Genomic DNA, 14,858 nt, shown 5'->3' on the forward strand with positions numbered 1-14,858 from the left:
AACTTTATCCAAATGAGTTACAGTTTTGTAAATTAACTAAACTTAGTGTCCATTTTTACATCACAGACTCTTCTTTCACTCTATTGTAACTTTATCCAAATGAGTTACAGGTTTGTAGATTAACTAAACTTAGTGTCCATTTTTACATCACAGACTCTTCTTTCACTCTATTGTAACTTTATCCAAATGAGTTACAGGTTTGTAGATTGACTAAACTTAGTGTCCATTTTAACATCACAGACTCTTCTTTCACTCTATTGTAACTTTATCCAAATGAGTTACAGGTTTGTAGATTAACTAAACTTAGTGTCCATTTTTACATCACAGACTCTTCTTTCACGCTATTGTAACTTTATCCAAATGAGTTACAGGTTTGTAGATTAACTAAACTTAGTGTCCATTTTTACATCACAGACTCTTCTTTCACTGTATTGTAACTTTATCCAAATGAGTTACAGGTTTGTAGATTAACTAAACTTAGTGTCCATTTTTACATCACAGATTCTTCTTTCACTGTATTGTAACTTTATCCAAATGAGTTACAGGTTTGTAGATTAACTAAACTTAGTGTCCATTTTAACATCACAGACTCTTCTTTCACTGTATTGTAAACTTTACCCAAATGAGTTACAGGTTTGTAAATTAACTAAACTTAGTGTCCATTTTAACATCACAGACTCTTCTTTCACTGTATTGTAACTTTATCCAAATGAGTTACAGGTTTGTAGATTAACTAAACTTAGTGTCCATTTTTACATCACAGACTCTTCTTTCACTGTATTGTAACTTTATCCAAATGAGTTACAGGTTTGTAAATTAACTAAACTTAGTGTCCATTTTTACATCACAGACTCTTCTTTCACTCTATTGTAACTTTATCCAAATGAGTTACAGGTTTGTAGATTAACTAAACTTAGTGTCCATTTTAACATCACAGACTCTTCTTTCACTCTATTGTAACTTTATCCAAATGAGTTACAGGTTTGTAGATTAACTAAACTTAGTGTCCATTTTAACATCACAGACTCTTCTTTCATGGTATTGTAACTTTATCCAAATGAGTTACAGGTTTGTAGATTAACTAAACTTAGTGTCCATTTTAACATCACAGGCTCTTCTTTCACTGTATTGTAACTTTATCCAGATGAGTTACAGGTTTGTAGATTAACTAAACTTAGTGTCCATTTTAACATCACAGACTCTTCTTTCATGGTATTGTAACTTTATCCAAATGAGTTACTGGTTTGTAGATTAACTAAACTTAGTGTCCATTTTAACATCACAGGCTCTTCTTTCACTGTATTGTAACTTTATCCAGATGAGTTACAGGTTTGTAGATTAACTAAACTTAGTGTCCATTTTAACATCACAGACTCTTCTTTCATGGTATTGTAACTTTATCCAAATGAGTTACAGGTTTGTAGATTAACTAAACTTAGTGTCCATTTTAACATCACAGGCTCTTCTTTCACTGTATTGTAACTTTATCCAAATGAGTTACAGGTTTGTAAATTAACTAAACTTAGTGTCCATTTTTACATCACAGACTCTTCTTTCACTCTATTGTAACTTTATCCAAATGAGTTACAGGTTTGTAGATTAACTAAACTTAGTGTCCATTTTAACATCACAGACTCTTCTTTCACTCTATTGTAACTTTATCCAAATGAGTTACAGGTTTGTAGATTAACTAAACTTAGTGTCCATTTTAACATCACAGACTCTTCTTTCATGGTATTGTAACTTTATCCAAATGAGTTACAGGTTTGTAGATTAACTAAACTTAGTGTCCATTTTAACATCACAGGCTCTTCTTTCACTCTATTGTAACTTTATCCAAATGAGTTACAGGTTTGTAGATTAACTAAACTTAGTGTCCATTTTTACATCACAGACTCTTCTTTCACTCTATTGTAAACTTTATCCAAATGAGTTACAGGTTTGTAGATTAACTAAACTTAGTGTCCATTTTTACATCACAGACTCTTCTTTCACTCTATTGTAACTTTATCCAAATGAGTTACAGGTTTGTAGATTAACTAAACTTAGTGTCCATTTTTACATCACAGACTCTTCTTTCACTCTATTGTAAACTTTATCCAAATGAGTTACAGGTTTGTAGATTAACTAAACTTAGTGTCCATTTTTACATCACAGACTCTTCTTTCACTCTATTGTAACTTTATCCAAATGAGTTACAGGTTTGTAGATTAACTAAACTTAGTGTCCATTTTTACATCACAGACTCTTCTTTCACTCTATTGTAACTTTATCCAAATGAGTTACAGGTTTGTAGATTAACTAAACTTAGTGTCCATTTTTACATCACAGACTCTTCTTTCACTCTATTGTAACTTTATCCAAATGAGTTACAGGTTTGTAGATTAACTAAACTTAGTGTCCATTTTTACATCACAGACTCTTCTTTCACTCTGTTGTAACTTTATCCAAATGAGTTACAGGTTTGTAGATTAACTAAACTTAGTGTCCATTTTTACATCACAGACTCTTCTTTCACTCTATTGTAAACTTTATCCAAATGAGTTACAGGTTTGTAGATTAACTAAACTTAGTGTCCATTTTTACATCACAGACTCTTCTTTCACTCTATTGTAAACTTTATCCAAATGAGTTACAGGTTTGTAGATTAACTAAACTTAGTGTCCATTTTAACATCACAGACTCTTCTTTCACTCTATTGTAACTTTATCCAAATGAGTTACAGGTTTGTAGATTAACTAAACTTAGTGTCCATTTTAACATCACAGACTCTTCTTTCACTCTATTGTAACTTTATCCAAATGAGTTACAGGTTTGTAAATTAACTAAACTTAGTGTCCATTTTTACATCACAGACTCTTCTTTCACTCTATTGTAACTTTATCCAAATGAGTTACAGGTTTGTAGATTAACTAAACTTAGTGTCCATTTTTACATCACAGACTCTTCTTTCACTCTATTGTTACATCACAGACTCTTCTTTCACTCTATTGTAACTTTATCCAAATGAGTTACAGGTTTGTAGATTAACTAAACTTAGTGTCTATTTTTACATCACAGACTCTTCTTTCACTCTATTGTAACTTTATCCAAATGAGTTACAGGTTTGTAAATTAACTAAACTTAGTGTCCATTTTTACATCACAGACTCTTCTTTCACTCTATTGTAACTTTATCCAAATGAGTTACAGGTTTGTAGATTAACTAAACTTAGTGTCCATTTTAACATCACAGACTCTTCTTTCACTCTATTGTAACTTTATCCAAATTAGTTACAGGTTTGTAGATTAACTAAACTTAGTGTCCATTTTTACATCACAGACTCTTCTTTCACTCTATTGTAACTTTATCCAAATGAGTTACAGGTTTGTAGATTAACTAAACTTAGTGTCCATTTTTACATCACAGACTCTTCTTTCACTCTATTGTAACTTTATCCAAATTAGTTACAGGTTTGTAAATTAACTAAACTTAGTGTCCATTTTTACATCACAGACTCTTCTTTCACTCTATTGTAACTTTATCCAAATGAGTTACAGGTTTGTAGATTAACTAAACTTAGTGTCCATTTTAACATCACAGACTCTTCTTTCACTCTATTGTAACTTTATCCAAATTAGTTACAGGTTTGTAAATTAACTAAACTTAGTGTCCATTTTTACATCACAGACTCTTCTTTCACTCTATTGTAACTTTATCCAAATGAGTTACAGGTTTGTAAATTAACTAAACTTAGTGTCCATTTTTACATCACAGACTCTTCTTTCACTCTATTGTAACTTTATCCAAATGAGTTACAGGTTTGTAGATTAACTAAACTTAGTGTCCATTTTTACATCACAGACTCTTCTTTCACTCTATTGTAACTTTATCCAAATGAGTTACAGGTTTGTAGATTAACTAAACTTAGTGTCCATTTTTACATCACAGACTCTTCTTTCACTCTATTGTAACTTTATCCAAATGAGTTACAGGTTTGTAGATTAACTAAACTTAGTGTCCATTTTTACATCACAGACTCTTCTTTCACTCTATTGTAACTTTATCCAAATGAGTTACAGGTTTGTAGATTAACTAAACTTAGTGTCCATTTTTACATCACAGACTCTTCTTTCACTCTATTGTAACTTTATCCAAATGAGTTACAGGTTTGTAGATTAACTAAACTTAGTGTCCATTTTTACATCACAGACTCTTCTTTCACTCTATTGTAACTTTATCCAAATGAGTTACAGGTTTGTAGATTAACTAAACTTAGTGTCCATTTTAACATCACAGGCTCTTCTTTCACTGTATTGTAACTTTATCCAAATGAGTTACAGTTTTGTAAATTAACTAAACTTAGTGTCCATTTTTACATCACAGACTCTTCTTTCACTCTATTGTAACTTTATCCAAATGAGTTACAGGTTTGTAGATTAACTACACTTAGTGTCCATTTTAACATCACAGGCTCTTCTTTCACTGTATTGTAACTTTATCCAGATGAGTTACAGGTTTGTAAATTAACTAAACGTAGTGTTAAAACTAGGGTATGTGCCTTTAAGGGACATAAAATACAGAATTACGTTTATTGTGTTGTTATAATTATATAAAGTCCATGTGTCAGCCACATCATAGCCTAGGGTGGTTTTACGATATTGTAGCACTAATTAAAATATGTAGCTTGGATTTGATATCCAAACAATTTAAAAATATAAAATATATACTTTAGGAAATGAAATGAAGTTTTACACAGTGCAAATTAACACAAAGATGATCAGAAACATGTTTAATGTACAACCACTAATTAATATTTTATTTTTTAAAATATATTTAGTATGTGATTACAGTCTGTTGGTTGATATCATCTTAAACATTGCTGAATTCAGGTACATGTAGTCTCTTTAAACAGCCCGGCTGGGATGTATAGCTCCATCGGTGGTAAAGAGCTCGCTTGATGCGCTGTCAGTCTAGGATCAATCCCCGTCGGTGGGCCCATTGGGCTATTTCTCATTCCAGCCCATGTACCACGACTGGTATATCAAATGCTGTGATACGTACATGTATGTGCTATCCTGTCGTTGGGATGGTGCATATAAAAGATCCATTGCTACTGAAATGTTATGGGTGCCCTCTCTATATTATGTCAAAATTGCCAGCTGATGATTAATAAATCAATATGCTCTAGTGGTGTCATTAAACAAAACAAACTTTAACAAAGTTTATACAGTCACTCTAGTTGAATAATACAAACAGGTTACAGGATAAAAAACAACAACAATCAAAGCCAGTGCTCTACAAAGCAAGTTTAAATTTACTCTTCCCTGGCCAGTAAAGTATAATATTTTAGTCGCCAGCCACTTATATTTAGTAGCCAGCTAATATATACTTGTCATTAAATCGATTCATCTGCCATTTTACGGCACATTACTAATGTCATAATTGTTATTAGGAATGCATTCGAATGAACTAGTGAAGAGGTGATTCCTAGTTGTTAACTAGTAATTACAAGTTACTGTTTGTGTCCGGTTCCACTGAAACAGTGAATGACTATTAACTATCATTATCAAATTCCGTACCCAATAATTGTATTAAACAAATTTAAGCGAATTACTATTTTAATGGCACTGCTAAGATATGCATTTAAATTGCAGTACTCATTAAAAGTTAAATAAAAGCATTGTGATAATATCTACCAGGATTCAACGCGTTACTAGTAGTTACCAATCGGATACCTTGCTTTTGGTTTAAATAATATTTATTTTCATCACATACTGCCTTGTAAATCCATAAATACTGTTTTGTAAATAGTCATGTCTTTAAAGCTGTCTAAAGTCGAGTCAAGAAATTTGAAACAAGTTTTCATCCTCCACTGGTGAACATGACTTCCAACGTGATTAAAACGACTGGAGAAGTCGTTATCATGGAGGGACCTGTTATCACGATAAGCACGAGACGATTGGAGCGCAGCATAATTAACACATATACAAGTCAACATTTAAAATAATTAACGTTTGAGTTTCAAACAGACAAGTAAAGACATACAGTGGCGCTCAACAATCTCATTTTAATACATAAATAAAACCTGGCTCTAAAGAGGACAGGACTGACTTGGTCCAAAACTGAACTGGGGCCGAATTATTTCCAAACGCTTGATATTCAAGCTAAGGGAGATAACATCATAACGAAGTATTACCTTCCCTTTAATGTCAACGTGTTTACTCTTGAATACTGGAAAATCATTATTCATAGTCCGATTAACATGTCTCAAACATACTACCGATAGAAAACATGTTTTATGGAAGATAAATTGCTACTGGTCCACAGTGTTTTCTGATGTCCAGTTTTGTTTACAGATTAAAGTAAGATTATTGGACAGTCGCCATCTGGCGAATGTGATTTTATCTTTTAGACGCCAGGGAATGTTTTTAGTCGCCAAGGCGAGTATTTTACTCGCTTTGTAGAGCACTGAAAGCAGTGTTCTGTTTTCTATTTCAGAAACAGCTGTGAGGAGTACATTAGTACATTTGAAAGAAAAACAAGATTTACACAAAACCTTGGAATCAAAGTTAGCAGAGATTGGAAAACTAGAAGGTATGTGTTGCCTGTTTCCATATACCTAGTATTACATACAGAAGTACATTAAATGAATTACAGATATTTCATTGTGTTTTCATATATCTATAGTATCATATACTGTAGATCTTGAAATTAACGCATCCCTAAATTAATGTGAGTGTCGGTGGGCAGACTAAAATGTGACATGAAATTAATGCGAGTGGCCTCCCTTGGAAATAACACTGTCCTAGCAACACACGTCCGTGTACTTTTTGGTTCAATCCAAGTTACAGTTATCTTCAGTGAGATCAACTTACTAACATATCTGTATACACATCAGTTAACCTGTTTAGTTCTTAGTGTTTTTGGTGAGATCAACTCAAAGCATATTTTGCAGTGTTCAATTACGTAACGGGTATGGTTACATAAATCTGGTTAAACATTAGCATATATGTACCATTACAACTGTATCTTCCTAAGAATGTAGACATATTTCAAAGTCATAACAAAAGAACAATTCACCCAACTAAGTTGCAGTGACCTTGAACAGTGAAATGAAAGAAATGGTCGACCTCAGGATTATAGCGTGCTAAAACCCATTCACACACAATGTATCGTGTCGGCTTTTGATAGGATGGCCAAAGACCCTGCAATCATCACGCGTGGCTGGCATCTTGTTAGATTATTGTACAATTAGTATGTCTCGTATACAATGAATTGTGCTCCATTTGTTTTATAAATGTATTAGAATTTTAATCTTTGTTTTAAAAGTGTGACACATAGCTTGCTGGATTAGTCAACAATTAGTCAGACTTGCCTACAATGAATTGTTTTCCATATGTTAGAATTTTAATCTTTGTTTTGTTTTAATAACGTGGGATACATAGACAAAGCATAGAAATAAATGCGTCACATTATAAATGTGAATAACACGAGCTCGCATTTTTCGCATTAATATTATGATCGCATTAATTTCAGGATCTACAGTATCTATAGTATCATATATCTATAGTATCAGATATCTATAGTATCATATATCTATAGTATCATATACTGAACAGCATTGAAAATGCACCACCAAGAAATGTTTGGATTTCGAAAAGAATATCTGAGCAATAAATGTTTTTGTTGTGAACAGCTATAGATGGATGATTGATAATGACAACAAACAAAAACGGATGCACAATCATTGATTAGTTTTAATTCATCTACATATGAAAGACACGTGGGTCACAATGAAAAGTCAATAGCGTGTATGACTACCATCTGCAGCAACACAAGCCATGCAACGTCTTCTCATCGACCCGACAAGTCTGTGAATAGTGTTCTAGGGAATAGCATTCCACTCCTGCTGTAGTGCGTTTTCCAGTTCTCTAAGGTTATTCATTTGTGGAAGACGTGAGATGCGTTGACCAAGGTAATCCCAAAGATACTCTATTGGCGATAAATCAGGGGACAGTGCTGGCCATTCAAGCAAAGGGACATTATTGTTCGCTAGATACTGTGTTGTAACACATGCTGTGTGCGCTCAGGCGTTGTCTTGCTGAAATGTGTGCATATCCCGATGCTGATGAAAGAAGGGAATGACGTGATTTTGCAAGACGTTATCCCGGTAGTAAATGGCATTCATGGAGTGCTATTCGGTGATGATAACTGATCCCTCCCCACACCATGACACTCCCTCCACCCCATCCATCCGTCTGGACAAGGCAGTCATTGTGGTAACATTCTCCACGCTTACGCCACACCAGCAACGATCATCAGTATTCCTTAAATGGAAACGGGATTCGTCAGAGAATAGCACACCATGCCAACATTGTAATCTCCAATGACGATACCTTCCTGCCAAACGTCAGTGCTCATTTCAATGTTGATCAGTCAGGATTGGTCCAACATATGGTCATTGAGCACGCAGCCCAGCGGAGCGAATACGGCGATGCACAGTGTTTGCGCTGATAACCCCTCGTCGACCTTGAACAGTTGGCGCAGACCTGGCAGCTGGCAGCGTTCGATCATGAATATGGAGATCTTGTTGTGGTGTCATAGCACGTCGTTGGCCAGGACGTGGATGGTCACTGGTGGTTCCTCCTGTTTGCTGGTATCTCCTGTGGAGTCTAGTGATTGTTGAATGGTGGCATCCAAAACGCTGTGCGATGACTCTACTCAAAATGCCAACTTGAAGCATGCCTAAGGCATGTTCACATTCCTCAGCTGTCAAACTTGCCATCACTTGTTTAACGTTCCCTCAAAGACTACTTCATAAATGAAAGTGGCTTTTCAGAGACCATCTTTCATAGCCCAGGCATGGTAGACCAAACACTTTTGGGGCATTTTCACCATTTTCGATCGGGGCACTTGTTTTTCATTAAAAATACACAAAATTAATTGAAATAAATTTATGTGCTTGCTTTAATAAATGAATGGCAAAAGATATAAAAGGCATATTTTATTAATTAATAATACCTTTTTTGGTATTTTATAAAGGCAATTTTAGAATTAATTACTGAAAAAGGCTTGTTTAATCTCAGGGCAGCATGGTGCTGATTAAGGCAAGATGGTGCTAGACTATTGAGGCATGGTGCTGCACCATGCTAAAACAAGCTTGGGAAAACACTATATAGTATTATATATTTGTAGTATCATATATCTGTAGTATCATATATCTTTAGTATCATATATCTATAGTATCATATATCATATACCATATAGATGTATGTAAACTAAGAGGCAGGATCTAGTTCAGTGGGTAGAACACTCGCCTGAGCTAGGTGCTTGCGCTGTAGGATCGAATCACTTCAGTGGACCATGCATTCTCTGATTGGGTTTTTTCATGTTCCAGTCAGTGCACCACGACTGGTATGTCAAAGGATATGGTATGTGATATGTCCTGTCTGTGGGAAAGTTCATTATTAAGGATTCCTTGATACTAATGGGAAAATGTAACAGGTTTCCTCTCTAAGACTTCATTACCAAATATTTGACATCCAATAGCCAGTGATTAATAAAGCAATGTGCTCTAGTGGTGTCATTCAACAAAGCAAACTTTATATGTAAACTTATAGGGTAACTTGAGATACCTAAAGTAAATTCAGAAACTTTAAAAAAATGTAAACGTAAGGTCTTACATATGCTTGTATATATATGTGTGATACATAATATACATACACTATAGCTGAAATTATATAATTTTAAACAAAGTGTATTTTTCAGATTTCAGAATCAGACAATTGTACTCCTTAAAAAGTTAGGGACGGGATGTAGTCCAGTGGTAAAGCATTCACTTGATGTGCAGTCGGTCTGGGATCGATCTCCTTCGGTGGGTCCATTGGGCTATTTCTCGTTCTAGCCAGTGCACCAAAACTAGTATGGTATATAAAAGACCATGGTTTGTGCTATTCTGTTTGTGGGAAAGTACATATAAAGGATTCCTTGCTACTAATGGAAAAAATGTAGCGGGTTTCCACTTTATAAGACTCTTATGTTACCAAATGTTTGACATCCAACAGCCGATGATTAATTAATCAATTTGCTCTAGTGGTGTCATTAAACAAAACAAATGTTAGCTTGTTTAACCTCAGTTTAAATTGGTGATGGGTTTGTCATACAAAGACAGTTATGGGGAGCTATATATATCACTCAACTCTCCATCACTCCCTAAAACTAGTTCAAGGGGAGTACTTTTTAGCTCACCTTTAATTATCACATCGAGTAATATTCAATCTAAGTTAGGGGAGCAATTAATCATTCACCTGAATTTTTCACATCTCATATTAATTAAGGCCTGGTGTTTGAGCATGGTTTCACCTACAGCTTACAAAACAAAAGTCTGCAGTAAATAAACTGAAATAAATTCTGTTTCACTGATGCATTAATTATTTTTTGGAAATCAAGATAACAATATGTCTACCATGATGGTTTTTATTTTACTCAGAAAAACTGAAAGAAGCTAATCAACGGATTAAAGATCAGGAGTCAAAAGGTGAACTCATGAAGCAAGACATTGCGAAGAAACAAAAAGAAATTGAAAATTCCAAAGGTACATGTAGCAGTTATACAAAACATTAGTACTTGAGCAGATTTATATTGACTTTATCTTTCTCTGGTCTGTTTCTCCCATCCTGGAACTGCTCACTGGCGATGTCAGTGGCCAGGTCCGAGATGGGCGTGCCTGAACCTATTTTTGGATATGGCCATGTAAAAAGAGTTCCCATACCTATATATTACCCTTACAGAAAGTTTGGAATGCCAAAACAAAGGCTTACTGACTATAACTTAATTACAGAAAGTTTGGAATGCCAAAACAAAGGCTTACTGACTATAACTTAATTACAGAAAGTTTGGAATGCCAAAACAAAGGCTTACTGACTATAACATAATTACAGAAAGTTTGGAATGCCAAAACAAAGGCTTACTGACTATAACTTAATTACAGAAAGTTTGGAATGCCAAAACAAAGGCTTACTGACTATAACATAATTACAGAAAGTTTGGAATGCCAAAACAAAGGCTTACTGACTATAACTTAATTACAGAAAGTTTGGAATGCCAAAACAAAGGCTTACTGACTATAACATAATTACAGAAAGTTTGGAATGCCAAAACAAAGGCTTACTGACTATAACTTAATTACAGAAAGTTTGGAATGCCAAAACAAAGGCTTACTGACTATATCATAATTAGAGAACGGTTGGAATGCCAAAACAAAGGCTTACTGACTATAACATAATTACAGAAAGTTTGGAATGCCAAAACAAAGGCTTACTGACTATAACTTAATTACAGAAAGTTTGGAATGCCAAAACAAAGGCTTACTGACTATAACATAATTACAGAACAGTTGGAATGCCAAAACAAAGGCTTACTGACTATAACATAATTACAGAAAGTTTGGAATGCCAAAACAAAGGCTTACTGACTATAACATAATTACAGAAAGTTTGGAATGCCAAAACAAAGGCTTACTGACTATAACATAATTACAGAAAGTTTGGAATGCCAAAACAAAGGCTTACTGACTATATCTTAATTACAGAAAGTTTGGAATGCCAAAACAAAGGCTTACTGACTATAACATAATTACAGAAAGTTTGGAATGCCAAAACAAAGGCTTACTGACTATAACTTAATTACAGAAAGTTTGGAATGCCAAAACAAAGGCTTACTGACTATAACTTAATTACAGAAAGTTTGGAATGCCAAAACAAAGGCTTACTGACTATAACTTAATTACAGAAAGTTTGGAATGCCAAAACAAAGGCTTACTGACTATAACATAATTACAGAAAGTTTGGAATGCCAAAACAAAGGCTTACTGACTATAACTTAATTACAGAAAGTTTGGAATGCCAAAACAAAGGCTTACTGACTATAACTTAATTACAGAAAGTTTGGAATGCCAAAACAAAGGCTTACTGACTATATCATAATTAGAGAACGGTTGGAATGCCAAAACAAAGGCTTACTGACTATAACATAATTACAGAAAGTTTGGAATGCCAAAACAAAGGCTTACTGACTATAACTTAATTACAGAAAGTTTGGAATGCCAAAACAAAGGCTTACTGACTATAACTTAATTACAGAAAGTTTGGAATGCCAAAACAAAGGCTTACTGACTATAACATAATTACAGAACAGTTGGAATGCCAAAACAAAGGCTTACTGACTATAACATAATTACAGAAAGTTTGGAATGCCAAAACAAAGGCTTACTGACTATAACATAATTACAGAAAGTTTGGAATGCCAAAACAAAGGCTTACTGACTATAACATAATTACAGAAAGTTTGGAATGCCAAAACAAAGGCTTACTGACTATAACATAATTACAGAAAGTTTGGAATGCCAAAACAAAGGCTTACTGACTATAACATAATTACAGAAAGTTTGGAATGCCAAAACAAAGGCTTACTGACTATATCTTAATTACAGAAAGTTTGGAATGCCAAAACAAAGGCTTACTGACTATAACATAATTACAGAAAGTTTGGAATGCCAAAACAAAGGCTTACTGACTATAACTTAATTACAGAAAGTTTGGAATGCCAAAACAAAGGCTTACTGACTATAACATAATTACAGAAAGTTTGGAATGCCAAAACAAAGGCTTACTGACTATAACTTAATTACAGAAAGTTTGGAATGCCAAAACAAAGGCTTACTGACTATAACATAATTACAGAAAGTTTGGAATGCCAAAACAAAGGCTTACTGACTATAACATAATTACAGAACAGTTGGAATGCCAAAACAAAGGCTTACTGACTATAACATAATTACAGAAAGTTTGGAATGCCAAAACAAAGGCTTACTGACTATAACATAATTACAGAACAGTTGGAATGCCAAAACAAAGGCTTACTGACTATAACATAATTACAGAAAGTTTGGAATGCCAAAACAAAGGCTTACTGACTATAACTTAATTACAGAAAGTTTGGAATGCCAAAACAAAGGCTTACTGACTATAACATAATTACAGAAAGTTTGGAATGCCAAAACAAAGGCTTACTGACTATAACATAATTACAGAAAGTTTGGAATGCCAAAACAAAGGCTTACTGACTATAACTTAATTACAGAAAGTTTGGAATGCCAAAACAAAGGCTTACTGACTATAACTTAATTACAGAAAGTTTGGAATGCCAAAACAAAGGCTTACTGACTATAACATAATTACAGAAAGTTTGGAATGCCAAAACAAAGGCTTACTGACTATAACTTAATTACAGAAAGTTTGGAATGCCAAAACAAAGGCTTACTGACTATAACTTAATTACAGAAAGTTTGGAATGCCAAAACAAAGGCTTACTGACTATAACATAATTACAGAACGGTTGGAATGCCAAAACAAAGGCTTACTGACTATAACATAATTACAGAAATTTTGGAATGCCAAAACAAAGGCTTACTGACTATAACATAATTACAGAACAGTTGGAATGCCAAAACAAAGGCTTACTGACTATAACATAATTACAGAAAGTTTGGAATGCCAAAACAAAGGCTTACTGACTATAACATAATTACAGAAAGTTTGGAATGCCAAAACAAAGGCTTACTGACTATAACATAATTACAGAAAGTTTGGAATGCCAAAACAAAGGCTTACTGACTATAACTTAATTACAGAAAGTTTGGAATGCCAAAACAAAGGCTTACTGACTATAACATAATTACAGAAAGTTTGGAATGCCAAAACAAAGGCTTACTGACTATAACTTAATTACAGAAGTCCGAACTAAGTTGAGGGTGGGATTTAGCTCAGTCGGTTGAGTGCTCGCTTGAGGTGCTTGCATTGCATGATTGAATCACCTCGGTGGATCCATTCAACTGATTCGGTTTTTATGGTCAAAGGTCGTGGTATGTGCTTTCTTGTCTATGGGAAAGTGCATATAAAAGATCCCTTGCTGCATGCATTGTGAAAAATGTAGCAGGTTTCCTCTGTTGACAATGTGTCAAAATTACCAAATGTTTGATATCCAATAGCCGATGATTAATAAATCAATGAAAACAATCTTTAACTTTGTAGGCATTAGAACTGGGGGAGTGCATGTGACCAGTTGTAATGAGTGTAACATACATGTGCATCATAATAGGGGTGGAATGTAGCTTAGTGGTAGATATATAGGGATGTTCCAGTGATTGATTATAATCGCAAATTGATCAGTTTGGCTCCATCGATGTGATGAGCGATTATAAAAATTTGTAATTGATTGTTTGAAAATATTAACCATCATTCAGTTTAAATGATGGAATTCATATATAAATACATATATGTTGGGGTTAGGGTTTGTTTTCATGTGTACATAAAGGAAAAAGTTATATTAAATAGTTATTAAAAGTAATTAACATTAGTGATTTGTATGGTAAGTCTAATTCCATTAAACATGTAAATATATATTGGGGTTCATGTTGTTTTCATGTGTACATAAAGAATTTTTTGATTTAATAGTTATTAAAAGTAATTAACATCAGTGATTTGTATGGTCTAATCCCATTGAACATGTAAATATATATATTGGGGTTGATGTTTGTTTTCATGTGTACATAAAGAAAAAAGATATTTAATAGTTATTGAATGTAATTAACATCAGTGATTTGTATGGTTGTTCCTGTTGAACATGACAATACATGTAGGTACATATAGTGTGCTTTTAATACAATTTATCTTTCTTACGTTAATGTAATTTTAACTAATTGTGTAATCGACAGTTGATCGGTTGATGCTAATTACATGTAACCGATTATAACTGATGATCGATGATGAAATTCCCACCGATTCCAAACACTAGTGTGTAATTAGCAAACTCACCTG

At 33.7% G+C, this 14,858-nt stretch overlaps 1 protein-coding gene across 3 annotated transcripts in view; it reads left to right on the forward strand.

The window, feature by feature from the left end:
• LOC121386671 (golgin subfamily A member 6-like protein 6) overlaps positions 1-14,858 on the forward strand; it is a 59,594-nt gene that overhangs the window by 23,130 nt on the left and 21,606 nt on the right. For all 3 annotated transcript variants that reach the window (XM_041517676.1, XM_041517661.1, XM_041517668.1), the window contains 2 exons: positions 6,481-6,576; positions 10,472-10,576. In XM_041517676.1, coding sequence (XP_041373610.1) covers positions 6,481-6,576; positions 10,472-10,576 — 201 coding nt within the window. The remainder of the gene's footprint in view (positions 1-6,480; positions 6,577-10,471; positions 10,577-14,858) is intronic.

The sequence above is a fragment of the Gigantopelta aegis genome, chromosome 2 (genome assembly GCF_016097555.1).
Source record: "Gigantopelta aegis isolate Gae_Host chromosome 2, Gae_host_genome, whole genome shotgun sequence".
NCBI lineage: Eukaryota > Metazoa > Mollusca > Gastropoda > Neomphalida > Peltospiridae > Gigantopelta > Gigantopelta aegis.